Raw genomic sequence first — 18,134 nt, 5'->3', positions numbered from 1 at the left:
ATACAGTGAGGGAAAAAAGTATTTGATCCCCTGCTGATTTTGTACGTTTGCCCACTGACAAAGAAATGATCAGTCTATAATTTTAATGGTAGGTTTATTTGAACAGTGAGAGACAGAATAACAACAACAAAATCCAGAAAAACGCATGACAAAAATGTTATAAGTTGATTGGCATTTTAAAGAGGGAAATAAGTATTTGACCCCCTCTCAATCAGAACGATTTCTGGCTCCCAGGTGTCTTATATACAGGTAACGAGCTGAGATTAGGAGCACACTCTTAAAGGGAGTGCTCCTAATCTCAGCTTGTTACCTGTATAAAAGACACCTGTCCACAGAAGCAATCAATCAATCAGATTCCAAACTCTCCACCATGGCCAAGACCAAAGAGTTCTCCAAGGATGTCAGGGACAAGATTGTAGACCTACACAAGGCTGGAATAGGCTACAAGACCATTGCCAAGCAGCTTGGTGAGAAGGTGCCAACAGTTGGTGCGATTATTCGCAAATGGAAGAAGCACAAAAGAACTCAGCCCCACATCCTCCCATGCCGCATCAGTCCATGTCTTCTCCAGCCCATAACGTGCCCATTTAGCGCCCTCTATGCGACCAAACAAAAGCTGCTTGGGCATGCAGTGGCTGGGCATGCGAGCCACAAGACGCAGCCAACGCGGCTTTGCCTGCTGGAGGAGCTCACTGACAGGAAGGTATCCAGATCTTTCAAGGATTTGTGAGCTCCTCATACAATCCAGCCTGGTTAAGCCCAGCCTGAAAGTTTCTAACCGGCGCAGATGTTCCATTCGGGGGGTCCACGTTTCACAAGCGTAGGAGAAGGGAGGGTATGACTGTGGTAGAGAAGACCCAAAGCTTCGTGTGGAGCTACAAACCAGGAAGCTTCCACACAGCATTGCACAGCCGATGAAAATATAATGCCGCCCAACTGATTCGGAGCGAGACCTCTGCCGTCAAACCGGAGCTCCCCACACTCACGCTTTCACATACTAAGAGAAGAAGATCCCCCGTATAGCCTGTAACAGACTGTCGGGGCAAGTGCTGTTAGCGAGCACCTATGAAGGTCAGAACGGTACACGAGGGGTGGGTGGCCAGCACCACGCCCGACCGCCTTTGTCTCCCTAGTGGCAATGTTTACTACACACCGCACCAGGTACTCATTTGAGGCTGAGTCGACCTAGGGGAGGCCCAGGACCGGTTCAGATAATCGGCACTGGTGTTGGCCGTGAGCGGGAATCGAACCCAGGTCACCGGGTTCAGAGCGCAGCGCGATGACACTCAGGCTTTCACATCCACACACGTTAACACACACACACGCAAACACTCTCCCAGTGAGGAGTTGACTCATTACATCTCGCGAGGGATCGCTTCTCTGAGCAAAATAGTTTCGTGGTTCAGTTTGCAATGGTGAGATCGCATTTTTTTGTCAATGTTAATCTTTTTTCATTTCATGGGAGCTGGTTAGTAGTCGGGAGTTCGTAAGTCGAGGATTACAATATTACATTTTCCCCGCTTGCATTCCTTGCGTCATTTGCAATACATTCACGTGGGCTTTTTACAATTCCACTCTCAGATAAAACCTACGGCAACTTGTTTCTTCAGTCACTTCCTGTTGATTCGTGTTTTTCAGGAAATAAGTTATTTTTACTTAATCTAATTCGGTAAATACCCTGCGCTCCCTCCGCACTCCCTAAAACTCTCCAAATTCCTAACCCCCCTCCCTCCCCGTTAAAAAATCCTACAAAGTTACCCCTCATTAACAAAACGTGACGATGCAAATGTCCACGATGAGTCAAATGTGTAAGAGTGCGTGGGTTGGGTGAGTGTTGTGATGATGCGGCAGAGAAGCTCTGAGTGCCTTGAAGACTCGAGTAGCAATGCAAATGGCAACTCGGATTAGCACAGTTTGCTACGTACGGTGTGAAAGAAGTTCCACATACATACATACATACAATTGAAATGGAGTCGATGTGAATTATTAAGCCAATTTATTTACAGTTTCATATAAAACGCAGTGTCGTAACCCTCCACCATACGACGCAACTAATTAGTAAGGGACTTGTCACATAAACAAAACGCCAATTAGTTCCTACTTCAGCCCACCGGTGTGTTGGAGAGTAAATCCACAACGTTTACAATGTGAGTACGACATTTCGCTGGTAATTACATCCAGCATTATCGGGCGATTTGCCAGAAAAGTGAAGCAATCCACCTGTTTCCGGTCTTAGTAGAGCAGGACGACATCATCACTGAACCCAATCACATTGACACTTACGCGATCTCACCCAAAAACCTTTATTATTAATAATATTGGTCGCGAAAGTCTACGTGTTAAACTGTCTAACCTCTATGGGGAGGATAATTTTCTTAAAACCAGAAAATTGGAGAAATTACGCATTAAGCGTGTAAATTTGATGTCTTCACTGGCGTTCCTCAAAAGGTGCAGAGATTCAAAGGAACTCATTGGTTTTTTCGGTAAAGTCACATATGTAGAAATACAATAAAATTATATTAAAACAAAAAACAATCACGACGTTTCGATCACAACGCAAGCGATCTTCATCAGGTGTCAAGAACAAATCACGGAGGTAAATACAACAAAAAGATGAGAGACGAGAATTCAACAAACCTGAAAAAACATTATGTGAAGCACATCCAGTCAGGCCAACAACACAGTTAGACACTTCCTGGCGGACCACGAATTTCAGAAGAGTGTTAAATGTCGTGTTCAACCTTTGGATTGCACATACCAGCATAGATAGAATTAAAAATACGAGGTACACGGTCAGTAGAAATACATATACAAGTCCACCAAGAGGTAACGAGGGAGGAAAGACGGACAGGGAGGCAGAGAGAGAGGGGGGGGGGATGAACAGAAGCTTAAATAGGAAATACGGTTGGAGGGGGGGAGGGGCCAGAGCGAGAGCGGCAGCTCAAACACGCACATCTTACACATACAAAACGGCAGCTCAAAAAAGGACCACCTCTTGTATATACAAAACGGCAGCTCAAAAAATGACCACCTCTTGTAAATACCAAACGGCAGCTCAAAAAAGGGCACATCTTACACATAATTACAACGGTAACTTCCCCGTAGAAGTGTGATAATAAAGTATTAAAGCTTTCGTGACTGCATACAATTACTCATTGGTTTTTTCGGTAAAGTCACGTATGTAGAAAGACAATAAAATTATATTAAAACAAAAAACAATCACGACGTTGCGATCACAACGCAAGCGATCTTCATTAGGTGTCAAGAACAAATCACGGAGGTAAATACAACAAAAAGATGAGAGACGAGAATTCAACAAACCTGAAAAAACATTATGTGAAGCACATCCAGTCAGGCCAACAACACAGTAAGACACTTCCTGCCGTTTTTTATTTACAAGAGGTGGTCCTTTTTTGAGCTGCCGTTTTGTATGTGTAAGATGTGCGTGTTTGAGCTGCCGCTCTTGCTCTGGCCCCTCCCCCCCTCCAACCTTATTTCCATTTAAGCTTCTGTTCATCCCTCCGCTACCCCCCCCCCCTCTCTCTGCCTCCCTGTCCGTCTTTCGTCCCTCCTTACCTCTTGGTGGACTTGTATATGTATTTCTACTGACCGTGTACCTCGTATTTTTCATTATATCTATGCTGGTATGTGAAATCCAAAGGATGAACACGAAATTTAACACTCTTCTGAAATTCGTGGTCCGCCAGGAAGTGTCTAACTGTGTTGTTGGCCTGATTGGATGTGCTTCACGTAATGTTTTTTCAGGTTGTTGAATTCTCGTCTCTCATCTTTTTGTTGTATTTACCTCCGTGATTTGTTCTTGACACCTGATGAAGATCGCTTGCGTTGTGATCTAAATGTCGTGATTGTTTGTTTCAATATAATTTTATTGTATTTCTACATACGTGACTTTACCGAAAAAAACCAATGAGTAATTTTATGCAGTCACGAAAGCTTTAATACTTTAGGATTCAAAGGTAATAACAAACGCAATCAAAACAACACATCACGCAAAGTCTGCTAAAGCTAACCAAATACTACACAAAGCTAGTGAATAGCACACTCCCTTTCCTAGATACATTGCTCGGACGCGGCCTAAATGTTAAAATAACACACAGCGTTTCCCGAAAACGAACTCACACTGATGGCTACCTGAATTAACATTCGCAACATCATTCCGCACAGAAATCCTCTCACATTAAGACACTCATACATCGGGCTAAAAAAGTGTCACATGGTGAAAGTCTGAGGTGAGATGAAACATGAAAGCGCTACGATTGAATGGCTACAATAATGCTCAAATTAACAGAGCATTGAATGCCAAACCAAGATCCAACAGCAATACTGCTGAAAGCGACCAGATTTTTAAAACAATGAAAATACCATATATCGTGGGAGTAACTGACAAATTAGCTCGAGTTTTGCAACAGCAAAAAATCTAAGATTTGGCACAGTACACAAAATTATAAAACTAGTATCTTGTACTAAAGATGAATTGCCTAATAAGGTGTGTATCGGATTAATTGCTTACGTGGCAAATCTTCTTTGGTTCTTTCGGTAAAGTCACGTAGAATGAGAATAAAATAATAAATTGATAAAATAAAATAACACTATAAAAATTCTCACGACGTTTCGGCCACCACACAAGCGGCCTTCATCAGGTGAAGGGACGAGACTGTCTGGAGGACAGCGCTGGAGCGAACACAGCCAAGCTCAGACCGCGACCTTTAAGCTGTGTGAGAAGAAACAGAGCGCCTTGACAAAAGAATTAGCATAGAATTTAGCATTGAAATAGCTGAGTGATTAGCTTGTGACTGGTCACAGAAATGGCTATGTTAAATTCAAAGCCTACACATCCACAGAGGCACTTAGTACAAATCAAACAGGAGAATATAGCACTCAGCTATTTCAATGCTAAATTCTCCTGTTTGATTTGTACTAGGTGCCTCTGTAGATGTGTAGGCTTTGACTTTAACATAACTATTTCTATGACCAGTCACAAGCTAATCCCTCAGTTATTTTAATGCTAAATTCTCCTGTTTGATTTGTACTAGGTGCATCTGTGGATGTGTATGCTTTGACTTTAACATAGCCATTTCTGTGACCAGTCACAAGCTAATCACTCAGCTATTTCAATGCTAAATTCTATGCTAATTCCTTTGTCAAGGGGTGCCTCTGTGGATGTGTATGCTTTGACTTTAACATAGCCATTTCTGTGACCAGTCACAAGCTAATCACTCAGCTATTTCAATGCTAAATTCTATGCTAATTCCTTTGTCAAGGCGCTCTGTTTCTTCTCACACAGCTTAAAGGTCGCGGTCTGAGCTTGGCTTTGTTCGCTCCAGCACTGTCCTCCAGACAGTCTCGTCCCTTCACCTAATGAAGGCCGCTTGTGTTGTGGCCGAAACGTCGTGAGAATTTTTATTGTGTTATTTTATTTTATCAATTTATTATTTTATTCTCATTCTACGTGACTTTACCGAAAGAACCAAAGAAGATGAATCCTTGCAGTCACGAAAGCTTTAAATCGAAATATGTGGCAGATGTTATATTGAACATTAGCGTAAGACTAAAAGAACACCAAATAAATATTAAACACTCTCAAACACAACTGTCTGCAGTTGCAGAACGTACTTGCCAACAAGGACATTCAATTGATTTTGATAACGTTGAATTGTTGCGTAAAACTAATTACAGTCGACCCTACCACATCACCGGGGTTAGGGGCGCAGGCCATCCGCGACCTGGAAAAACCGCGTAAAAATGTTTGGTCCCCTTGGCGAGTGAAGCGAGCACCTCCAGTTACTAAACTTGTCAAGTTATCTCTACATTTCCAGCCTTTGCATGTTGTCTGCTGGCTTTCGCGACTTCAGCTTTTCACGTAATTTTACTTTTAAAAAAGTGTATATTTATGGTATTAAAATATAAAATACACTAATATTATACAGTACTGTACATATATTTTATGCATTTATGAGTTGCTAAACTATTTGCTTGTCGTCTGCTGGCCTTCGCGTGTCATCTGCGGCTTTCGCAAAACTCCCCAAAAAATTCCCTTTTAATTTCTTATGCCGACCCCGTGATATATCGAAACCGAGATGGGAAAAGTCGCGATGCAGAAGGGTCGACTGTATTACTGGCCAAGGCTAATTCGAGAATCCATTGAAATTGAAAGAAATACAAATAATTTAACCGCTCTGACAGCTCGAGACTATGTGTAGCCTGGAAGCATATTATTAAGTAATACATCTTACAATTACAATTCCTTATAGAGGAAACACATACTAATTAACTGATTATGAATATATTATATAATTACAATAAGCACCCCCCCCCCTCCTCCGCCTCTGATCTCTGCACCTGATTGGGTTCAATGATGATGTCGTCCTTTTCTATTTAAGACCGGAAGCAGGTGGATTGCTTCACTATTCTGGCCAAGTCCATGTATTATATCTGTATAAAACGCCGCCAACAACAGAACCATCATCTCTCTAATATTACTATATATCGGCAATGTCAATTTATTATTTCTGTCTAAAACGCAGCAAACAACAGATATAATACATGGACTTGGCCGATATATAGTAAAATAGTATTATATCTGTCTAAAACCGCCAACAACAGAACCATCATCTCTCTATTAATACTATATATCGGCCATGTCCATGTATTATATCTTTCTAAAACGCCGCCAACAACAAAACCATCATCTCTCAATTATTACTATATATCGGCCATGTCCATGTATATCCGTTGTTTGCTGCAGGATGTAATTACGAGTGAAATGTTGTACTCAAATTGTAAATGTTGTGGATTTACTCTCCCTTCCTAATTGGTTGTCGGGTGGTGGAGGTTTACAACACATTTATACTTATGCGATCTAACCAAAAAACCTTCATTATGAATTTATTTAGTTGGCAATACATCCATCAAATGAAAGTTGATCCCCAACATCGATACGAATTGGAGAGGTTTTCCTCTCATCAGCGTCCACGTTTAAAAAGAGTCCACCGACGAGGATGAGGAGGATGAGAAGCGATCTCCCAGAGGTCCCCAGCGGAGGAACCACATCCGCAGGAGGTGCCGAGCCAGCAGCACTCTCCATCTCCCGTCTCGCGGGGAGCGGTGGACTCTCGTGCCAGCTTACCACTCTTGACTTGCGCAAGGCGCAACGTTGATGAATCTGTGGAAGGGAATGAACATTTAGCTGCACGATTCATTAGAACCCGCCTTTTCCACTTGGCACACGCGAGCCGAGCCAGCGTTAGGGGGGCTCCCACGGCGTGGGGGTGAGAGAGACAGAGAGAGGTCCCGTGTCTGTGTGTGCACGTGTCTCACCTGTGGCCGTACATCTGCTGCACTATTCCCGGTGGCTGCTGGTTCTCGTACATAGGGGAAACATCTCCCCCCCGGGGCTGGGAGATCTGTGAAGGAGACCGCCATGAACATCAGCTCGTCGAGAATGCCCGAGGCAAATGAGCGATTCTGTCGCACATCCAAAACCGACACTCCGGGCTTCACAGCGAACACCTTAATATGGCTTTCATTGGATGTGTGTGTGTGTGTGAACGTGTATGTGGGTACTTGTACATTTGTGTATGTTAAAGGGGAACAGCAGAGTAGCAGTTAGCGCGCTGCTTTATGAACCCAGTTACCCGAGTTTGATGCCCCTCACAGCCAACACCAGTGACCACTGAGCCTCAAAGTAGTACTTGGTGCGATGTGCAAAAATCGCCACTCTGGACACACAGGCGGCCAGGCGTGGTGTTGGCCACCCACCCCTCATGTGCCACAATGCCGGCCTTTATAAGTGCTCGCTAACAGAACTGTACATGGAATCTGAGTCTTTATTACAGGTCCATATGTGTTTGCATATGCAAGTCACTCCCTACCGTTTCATGGCCAGCCTTCCAATTGGCTGATGGCAGCACCACCTCTAGCCGACGCTTGCTTGATGTGTCCCGGTCAAGGGACAGCGCACCGTGTGGCTCAATGACCGTAGGGTCCGCGTTCACGAGTTCCTGCAGTTGGGGCAATAGGCAATCAGGACGCGGCGAACCTTCGGCCACGGGCCACAAGCGTTTGCCAAGGGGCCATTCTCCACAACGTCCCGGTGACACTTTGCCTCTTGAGAATAAAAATACACTCAATACACTCGTCAACAACACTGTGGCGACACTTCGGGCAATGCCCTTCAGAGCACGTGGCTATGAACAAGGGACATTGCTTCCCAGGGTGGCATTTGCGACGTCTGTGTGGGCACACACGCAGGTCAGATTTACGTGAGGCTCAACTAAAACCCACGCAGAGGTGGAACGCTAACATATTAATTCACACCCGAACCCGTAGTGGGCCCCCTCGGCTACGTTTTCCTGTAAAGGACACTAGCGCTCCATCAGCTTTAAATCGCAATGTAATCCGTTTGTGTAAGGCAGTGGTTCTCAGTGTGGTCCCCGGTACCAACAGTGGTCTGCGACGGTCCTCCAGGTGGTCCGTGAAGCTGTGATGCAAACGGAGGTTGATCCGGTAATGATGACAATGTTCAAACATTTTGTTTTGTACGTGAATTAATACTTTCAAAAATATTTTTGTTAAACTACCGTGATTAAACTACACTAAATCGAAGATCTAAATGCCCCCAATAAAAATAAAAACATTTCAGCTGCATTCACATAAAAGTGTGTGTTTATGTTCCGGTAAGAATATGAATAATTTTGTATGACTGGAACGCGATTTGTCACAAGAGTGGGTGGTTGGCAGGACAAAAAAGTTTAACAAACACTACAGAGATATATAGTTACCAGTTTGAGAGGCAGAGGGGTGCAAGGGTCGCTGTGGAGGGAGCCATCATCGCTGGAATTGATGACCGATGAGTCTGCCAAGCACTTGGAGGACTCGGACTGTGACGGGTAGCCACTGCTGCTGTCACTGCTACTCCTGCAGTCGCTGCTGCTGATACTGCTGATGCTGCTGTTGCCGCTCCCGGTGCCAGCGAGGTGGATGGTCATGCTGCTGTTGCTCATGGTCATGCTGGTGGCCATGGATTCATCCACAAGCGCGACGGGCGCATCCCGATCCATTGCTGCCTGGGCGGTTGTTCCTGCGACAGAACGACCCCATCTGCTCGTCACTCGCGTGCTCTCGCGGTGCCCGAGAAGGTGGCATCACAGAAGTACTTTTCGAAACTGCTTCAATGAGAGACTCGCTGTTCGCACTAGGGGCACTGCTTCAACACACCTTACCTTTGAGGGTGCCACGGTGGCCAAATGTTAACTATCCTGCCTGGTATACAGGTGGTCATGGGTTCGATCTCGACAGTGACCCCTGTGGTATATATGCAGTTTGTATGTCTCTCCCCGTGGTCACATAGATTTTTCTCCGAGTCCTCCAGTTTTTCCCTCCACATTTACAATCAGCATCACGCGTTTAGCAACACCTGAGACCGGGCGAGTCTCTGACCGCGCGCCGTACCCCCCCACCCCTGTCCCTCGCAACCACGCCAAGTTCAATCCCCTCACCTGGTCTGCTGACCTTGTGGGACGAGTTCCTATTGCGCCTCCATCCATTGCCAAAGGGCCATTTGGACACCTTCTTGTGATCTCCTGCTCCCGCGCTCCACTCCTTCTTCTTCTTTTCCTCCTCCTCCTTCAGCTTCTTGGCGGCGTTGACCGCGGCGGTGTCCCGCCACAACTCCTGGATGATCTGATGCACCCTCACCTGAGTCTTATACAGTTTATACTGGGCCTTCAGGAGGGCCTTGTCGGCCGCCGATCGACGCGGCCCCTTGCGACAAAAGCCGCCCCAGCAGGACGGGCTGGCCTCCTCCTCATCCTCCGGCAGGCCGTCGCCAGGCGAGAGGTCGCAACGCGTCACGGTGGAAATGTCGCCAATATCCGGTTGTCTGCAAACGTAGACGGAATGCAGTTGGGGTCACAGATGCTCGCAGGCTGTCGCGCCGACAGTCACGAGCTTCTGTCACTTTGCAATGACACGAGTCAAGTAAAATCAGGAATTGTATTCATACTGGAGGAACCCGATGAGCTATGAAGCTCTTTTTCACAGATGTTCAATTGGAGGCGGGTCAGAAGATTACAACAATACAAAAGCACGATAGGAGTGCAGAGTGTAGAACACGTAAACAAATAACTTTAAAAATATACGCATAAAACTAAACTCCAGCTGACCCTTCCACATCACGAGAGTTAGGGGCACAGGCCCCCCGCAATTTGGGAAAAAAACACGTAAAATGTTTTGGTCCCCTTGGCGAGTGAAGGGAGCACCTCCAGCCGGGGGGTTCGGGGGGGGGGCACTGTGAGCCCCCCCCCCCCCCCGAGAAAATGTTTGAATTTGTTATTTTTTTGGGGTGTTTTTAATGCAATTTGGGATTGGTATTTGGTCATATATGAAGGTCAGTGTTAGGTAAAAATTAGAGAAAATAAAAAACAAATGAAAGAAATATAAGAATAATAGTATCACAAAACACAGTAAAAATCACCACTTTAGTCAATTACACAAATATACAGTACAGTATTACTGGTAGGAAGCTCCTGGTTACACAACCAGCCCACAGGGGATTATTGTGTCCGTCCGTACGTCGTGCACCCAAAAATGGGAGGGGTGGGGCTGGGTGGAGAGGGGAGGGTGGGGAGGGGCTGGGTGGGGAGGGGAGGGTGGGGAGGGGCTGGGTGGGGAGGGTGGGGAGGGGCTGGGTGGGGAGGGTGGGGCTGGGTGGGGAGGGGCTGGTTTCAAGTTTTCAAGTTTCATTTATTAGGTAGAGCCCTGTGAGCCATGCGGCTCTTAAGTCGGGTGCAACCACAACAAACTAAATTTGAACACAGAACATCTTAAAGCGACAATGCGTAACAGAAACATCCTGGAATAAACCAGCAAATATTCCACACACAAAAAAACGTATTAAAACGTTGTGTCCAAGAATCAATGTGGTGCAAGCCAACAACAACAACCAAAGACAATTTAGATTAACTATATGTTTTCGAATCACCAAAATAAAGCTATAAAAACAATATAACAACAGTAATCATAGGAACTGTAATTTTAAGTTTAACAATAAACGATATACATAACACGTACGACAAAACCTGCAGCCATAGCTGGCAGCACGACACTCCCAGTGTATGATGTGTGAGTAAGTCAGCAGTAGCGTGAGTGTATGATGTGCGAGTCAGCGTATGATGTGCGAGTCAGCACACGATGAGTGAACCTGTCTATGATGAGTGAATGGGTCAGTGGTTGTGCGAGTGTATGATGTATGAGTGAGTCAGTGCATGATGTGTGAGTGAGTCAGTGTATGATGTGTGAGTGAGTCAGTGTATGATGTGTGAATGAGTCAGTGCATGATGTGTGAGTGAGTCAGTGTATGATGTGTGAGTGAGTCAGTGCATGATGTGTGAGTCAGTGCATGATGTGTGAGTGAGTCAGTGCATGATGTGAGTGAGTCAGTGCATGATGTGTGAGTGAGTCAGTGCATGATGTGTGAGTGAGTTAGTGCATGATGTGTGAGTGAGTCAGTGTATGATGTGTGAGTGAGTCAGTGTATGATGTGTGAGGGAGTCAGTGCATGATGTGTGAGTGAGTCAGTGTATGATGTGTGAGTGAGTCAGTGCATGATGTGTGAGTCAGTGCATGATGTGTGAGTGAGTCAGTGCATGATGTGTGAGTGAGTCAGTGCATGATGTGTGAGTGAGTCAGTGCATGATGTATGAGTCAGTGCATGATGTGTGAGTGAGTCAGTGCATGATGTGTGAGTGAGTCAGTGCATGATGTGTGAGTGAGTCAGTGCATGATGTATGAGTCAGTGCATGATGTGTGAGTGAGTCAGTGCATGATGTGTGAGTCAGTGCATGATGTGTGAGTGAGTCAGTGCATGATGTGTGAGTGAGTCAGTGCATGATGTGTGAGTGAGTCAGTGCATGATGTATGAGTCAGTGCATGATGTGTGAGTGAGTCAGTGCATGATGTGTGAGGGAGTCAGTGTATGATGTGTGAGTGAGTCAGTGCATGATGTGTGAGTCAGTGCATGATGTGTGAGTGAGTCAGTGCATGATGTGAGTGAGTCAGTGCATGATGTGTGAGTGAGTCAGTGCATGATGTGTGAGTGAGTTAGTGCATGATGTGTGAGTGAGTCAGTGTATGATGTGTGAGTGAGTCAGTGTATGATGTGTGAGGGAGTCAGTGCATGATGTGTGAGTGAGTCAGTGTATGATGTGTGAGTGAGTCAGTGCATGATGTGTGAGTCAGTGCATGATGTGTGAGTGAGTCAGTGCATGATGTGTGAGTGAGTCAGTGCATGATGTGTGAGTGAGTCAGTGCATGATGTATGAGTCAGTGCATGATGTGTGAGTGAGTCAGTGCATGATGTGTGAGTCAGTGCATGATGTGTGAGTGAGTCAGTGCATGATGTGTGAGTGAGTCAGTGCATGATGTGTGAGTGAGTCAGTGTATGATGTGTGAGTGAGTCAGTGCATGATGTGTGAGTCAGTGCATGATGTGTGAGTGAGTCAGTGCATGATGTGTGAATGAGTCAGTGCATGATGTGTGAGTGAGTCAGTGTATGATGTGTGAGTGAGTCAGTGCATGATGTGTGAGTCAGTGCATGATGTGTGAGTGAGTCAGTGCATGATGTGAGTGAGTCAGTGCATGATGTGTGAGTGAGTCAGTGCATGATGTGTGAGTGAGTCAGTGCATGATGTGTGAGTGAGTCAGTGTATGATGTGTGAGTGAGTCAGTGTATGATGTGTGAATGAGTCAGTGCATGATGTGTGAGTGAGTCAGTGTATGATGTGTGAGTGAGTCAGTGCATGATGTGTGAGTCAGTGCATGATGTGTGAGTGAGTCAGTGCATGATGTGAGTGAGTCAGTGCATGATGTGTGAGTGAGTCAGTGCATGATGTGTGAGTGAGTTAGTGCATGATGTGTGAGTGAGTCAGTGTATGATGTGTGAGTGAGTCAGTGTATGATGTGTGAGGGAGTCAGTGCATGATGTGTGAGTGAGTCAGTGTATGATGTGTGAGTGAGTCAGTGCATGATGTGTGAGTCAGTGCATGATGTGTGAGTGAGTCAGTGCATGATGTGTGAGTGAGTCAGTGCATGATGTGTGAGTGAGTCAGTGCATGATGTATGAGTCAGTGCATGATGTGTGAGTGAGTCAGTGCATGATGTGTGAGGGAGTCAGTGTATGATGTGTGAGGGAGTCAGTGCTCCGTCGCCCCCCCCAACTCCGTCGTCCCCCCCCCGACTCCATCGTCACCCCCTGGCTCCGTCAGCCCCCCGCCCGCCCCCCCTGCTCCCTCGGCCCCCCCCTGCTCCATCGTCTCCCTCCGTCGGCTCCCTCGGCCCCCTCACAAACGGCCCCCGCCAGCCGCTGCTGGGAGCGCGGCTGGCGGGGGCCGTTTGACAGATGGGTCACCCCGTGGTGCCCTTATAAAACTCAACGTTTAACCGACTCACGCCGGCTTGTGCCCGCCCTCACAGTCGGGCATATTTGCGGAATACACCACGTGGTGGTGCCGCCCGTTGACCCTGGCCATTGACCGAGCAACCCAACGTTCCTACCAGCTCCCTCCGCAGGAGAATGTGTTTGGTCATACAGTACAGTGTACTGTATTAAGGTCATTGTTAAGTTAAGTTATCTCTATATTTCCAGCCTTTGCGTGTCGTCGGCTGGCTCTTGCGCTCTTTTTCGCTAATTTTTACTTTTAACAAATTTAAACTTGAAAAAGAAAAATTTGCGCGTATTTACGTTAATAAAATATTTAAAAAAAGACATTAACATTATACGGTACTGAAACATATTTTTTAATGCATTTATTAGTTCCCAAACTTTTTTGCGGTGTCGTCTGCTGGTCTTCATTTCTGACGCCGAACCCCGCGACTTATCGATACCGCGACGGGGAAAGTCTCAGGAGGGTCGACCGCCTCATCAAACAGGAGGAACTAAACGGTGCGACGCATCTCATCTGTTACATATCTGCAGGCAATAGGCTTGTCGTCGATTGACCCTGCCTGCAGACATTGGTAGGTCACAGATAATGATGAAGATAAGAGAGCATGTTTCACTCTATTATATGACCACAGAATGATCCGTGCCACGTGGGACGGAGTCGCCAGAAATGCATTAACTAATTAATTACGATTTTTTTGACTCCCGCTTATTTGAAAACCCCGAGGGGTTCCCGCCACGAGGTGGTTCCAATGATAGAGGGGGTCATCGGGATGAGAGGGGACGTCGCCAGGAGCTATCGATGAGGAGAAGAGAGCAGCAGATGAGGACGGAGCGGCAGCAAAAGAGCAGAGCGCTGTGGATGACGGAGATTAAATGACTGGAAGCCTCTCGCCTGTCTCCGTGTGTTGGTGAGGAGTGTCCACTAGCAATAGAATAGCGACTCCTGTCTCCCTTCTGCGTCTCCATGTGTCTGCTGCCTTCTGTGTCTCTGCTGTGTGTGCCCGTGTGTCTACGTTGTGTGTCCGAGTGTCTCCCTCACGGTCTGTATCAATGTTTGTCCCTCTGAAGGCAACGCCCGATCTGACACGGACACGGCCACAGCAGAGTACCCGGGTGTACTGTGCAGGGCTGTCTCGCTCAGACACTGCACACATCTCACAGCCGTCTTTGTCTCTCCCCAGTGCCGTCTCACGCTCACTCACCTCGGAGATGTTTCCATCCTTCCACCGTCGTGCAGAAGCTCGGCGAGGTTCTTCACTCAAGCAGGGAGAGCGAGTCGAGTGAGAAGGCCTCAGAGAGGTGTCAGGGAGAGTCTCAGGTAGAGTCTCCGGGAGAGTCTCTGAGTCTCAGGTAGAGTCTCTGAGTCTCAGGTACAGTCTCTGAGACTCAGGTAGAGTCTCTGAGTCTCAGGTAGAGTCTCTGAGCCTCAAGGAGAGTCTCTGAGCCTCAAGGAGAGTCTCAGAGTCTCAGGTAGAGTCTCTGAGTCTCAGTTAGAGTCTCAGAGTCTCAGTTAGAGTCTCAGAGTCTCAGGTAGAGTCTCAGGTAGAGTCTCTGAGTCTCAGGTAGAGTCTCGGAATCTCAGGTAGAGTCTCGGAGTCTCGGAATCTTTGAGAGTCGCGGAGTCTTCGGCTTCAGCTTCTTGGCGGCTCAACTTGAATCTTCAGAGTGGGCGTCAGTTGGTGGTGACGTCACTCGACGGTGGGAGGGGCTTGTGTCTGTATGGGGGAGGGGCTGCGGGGGGTGGGGGCTCGTGGGGGATGGAGGGGAGGGGCGGGGGGCTTTATCAGCTCATTGGTTGAGGCGTGCAGTGCAGAGGTTTGCGGTTTGAACCCGTCAGGTCGCCCTAGTTAATACTACGGGTGTATTAAAACTATACTAAACTATTTTTTTTATTTTACCAGGTAAGGCCGACTGAGCTACATCGCTCTTATTACAAGCGATCTGGCTATCATAAATGATAACTCAACGAAGTGACTTATCAAGTGGAAATGTATAGCAGACAAATACTCAAAACGCATGTTGATTCAAAATGTGAAAGGAACAAAGACCCAGAAAAAGTGACCACGGGCAGATAACATGCAAACTCTAAATATGCAGCAGGCGTCAGAGTCGGGATCAAACCCACGACCTCCTGCACACCAGGCGAGAGAGATAACATCTCATCACGACGGTGCCCAGCAAACGAGCTGACTACCACCACCACGCTGCCTGCCCATCGTCGATCGTCCGTGGGAGCGATCGGCATCATCATTTGCACGGCAATTTATTTTAATTTGGTATTTTTTCTCCAGTGGTGCTGGCACGCGTGGACCTACTCTCGCTCATAACGTCACTGTAAGGTTCTTGATGTTAGCCGGGCGGTGGCGACTACGAACGCCGGTAATCCAGCACCGTGGAGGAGAGGGTTGGTGGATCGCACAAATGCTGTGAAACTCCCAAGCCCTTGGCGTCAATGAGGCACCATACCCTGGCTCGCCAGGAGAAGGCGGTACAGCAAACATGTACGCCCACGTGTTCCATCTGTACGGAATCAAGTTTTGCCTCGCCTTGCACACGCCGTGGGTTTTCTCCGGGCGCTATGGTTTCACCCCACACGTGAACGCTCATTATGTGGCCGAGAACACCTTCGTATATAGAGGACAGCAGAGCTGGTGGCTGCTGTCTGCGGCTCCTCCTAGCGCCTCCGAGCGAGTCTCTCTCTCGTCGACGCGAGTGGGCGAATACCGTGCAACGGCGTGCACACAACTTGTTGATTGTTGTTGTTAGATTTCGTGACTATAAATGGGTCCTTCATTATGGCTGTTGCCTGATGAGGCTGGTTGTAATTACCGGCGACACATTGTAATCTACTTCTAAATGTTGTGGGTTTGCTCTCCAACACACCGGTGTGCTGAACTAGTAACTAATTGGCATGTTTAGATTATGTGACAACCATATTCTTGGTTATTTCGATGATTGCTTGTGTTGCAGTCGAAACGTCGTGAGAATTTTATTGTTTTATATTTTTATTATTTTATTGTTTCCCTTCTACGTGGTGACTTTACCGAAAGAACCAAGAATATGAATCCCTGCAGTCACAAAATCTTTAAATCAACATTTTACGTGACAACCCGTTAGGTGTGTCGGGTGGTGGCGGATTTAACGACATTTATATTATGGGTGGCTTCAGGAGTTTGTGGAGTTTTAATCCACCACCTCCTCCTCCTCACCATCATTTAACCATCGTCATAACCGTCCTCATCACTCAGCTCTTCTCTACAGACATAACAATGCTGCTGGCGCCCGCGCCGGGCTCCGTGTGTGCAGCACGCGGCGGGGTCAATCTGGGAAGAGGTCATCGCCCGCCACACTCACCGATGATCCAGCACTCATAGATGCACTTCAGACTCACTCCCGCACGCTGTGGCCAGTCATCTGCCTGTGGATCTTTTATCACTACCACCATGGTTATTGTTCACGTGAAGTTTACTCGTATGTAATATGTACGTTGAACTTCTTTCGCACCGTACGTAGCCTACCACGCCAATCGAAGGTGTTCATTAGCTCGTCATTCCCTCACCCTGTGGCCAGTCAGTAATCTGTCTGTCACTCTTTCTTCGCTACGGCGATGGCTACTGTTCAATGTGAACTTCACTCGTTGATTCCTCCTCCCATGTTGAGCCACCACCCTGCAGGTAACAACAACAACACACTCACCCACCAACTTGCATTGACCTGCAGGGTGAAGTATGGTCAAACAACTCCCACGACCAACACAGCTTGGGGAGGTCTTCATCGAGCAGTGGATTTATAAAGTGCTATGCATTTTGAAGGTGAGCAGTAACGTTGTTAATGTTTTTCAGGGCTGTTATGGTATTGTATTGTGGTTCTGATTTTACTGTATTGTGGTTGCTGGTATTGTTGGAAGATTGTTATAATATTAATTATTTTAACCTTTGTTATACTAGTTGACTGTTGTAATTGTATTGTTACTACTGCAGTATAGCGAATAAGACTTGTGTTCTAGATTTGAAGCTTTCGTGACTGCAAGGATCCATACTCTTTGGTTCTATTCGGTAATGCCACGTAGTGATTTTTGTTTACTTGTTTACCTACGTGACTTTACCGAATAGAACCAAAGAGTAAAGACTCGTGTTGTATCATTAGCCATGCGAGGCATCTAATTACGCCGAGTCGTGCCGGGCCACGTGGCCCTGCGGGGGCGGCCGCTCGAGGGCCCGGCGCGTCTCGTCGCGCGTGGGGCAGCTGGCGGGGAGCCGCACGCGTGGCCTGCGCGGAGCCCGCCCACTGCCGGGGCGTCGTCCGCGGGGTCCGGGGGTGACTTCCGTCAGGCACACGCGACCGTTCAGACGGAATTTTGTCTGCCGTGACCACCCGCTGGCTGTGGCCTAGCCGATGTAGTTAGAGGCACGAGCTGTCTGTGTTTGGGGTGAGGGGGGTGGGGAGGGAAGAATGTTCAAGCGCCACCTCTAGAACTGTTTCATGTTAAAGCCCAATTCTCAAAGCTGAATAATTGCAGCGCTCATTAATTGGCCGACACTAAATTAAACTATAAACTAAACCGAGCTACGTAGCTCCTTTGCAAGGGCGACCTGGTCACGAATGAGAGCTCTACGGAATGGCTTATCACGTGGAAATTTACAGCAATAATAAAATACTCTTAATCCATGAG

At 47.0% G+C, this 18,134-nt stretch overlaps 1 protein-coding gene across 1 annotated transcript; it reads right to left on the bottom strand.

Moving 5' to 3' along the window:
* Window positions 1-4,602: 4,602 nt before the first annotated feature.
* On the bottom strand, window positions 4,603-14,681 carry LOC142929323 (uncharacterized). Its single transcript, XM_076070436.1, has 4 exons — window positions 14,665-14,681; window positions 9,519-9,901; window positions 7,339-9,100; window positions 4,603-7,183 (listed from the first exon to the last, which is right to left on the bottom strand). Exons 1-3 carry the CDS (start codon window positions 14,679-14,681, stop codon window positions 8,772-8,774), a joined length of 729 nt encoding a protein of 242 aa, XP_075926551.1. The 3' UTR covers window positions 4,603-7,183; window positions 7,339-8,771.
* Window positions 14,682-18,134: the final 3,453 nt, after the last annotated feature.

This window comes from Petromyzon marinus, chromosome 29 (genome assembly GCF_048934315.1).
Source record: "Petromyzon marinus isolate PM22_M1 ecotype Great Lakes invasive population chromosome 29, UKy_Petmar_22M1.pri1.0, whole genome shotgun sequence".
Lineage (NCBI taxonomy): Eukaryota > Metazoa > Chordata > Hyperoartia > Petromyzontiformes > Petromyzontidae > Petromyzon > Petromyzon marinus.
This window is presented reverse-complemented; position numbering and strand designations above follow the sequence as displayed.

Coding starts and splice junctions, on each gene's coding strand:
- LOC142929323 (XM_076070436.1), bottom strand. Junction 9,101..9,518: donor CCACAAGGTCAGCAGACCAG/GTGAGGGGATTG, acceptor GTTCTGTCGCAG/GAACAACCGCCCAGGCAGCA.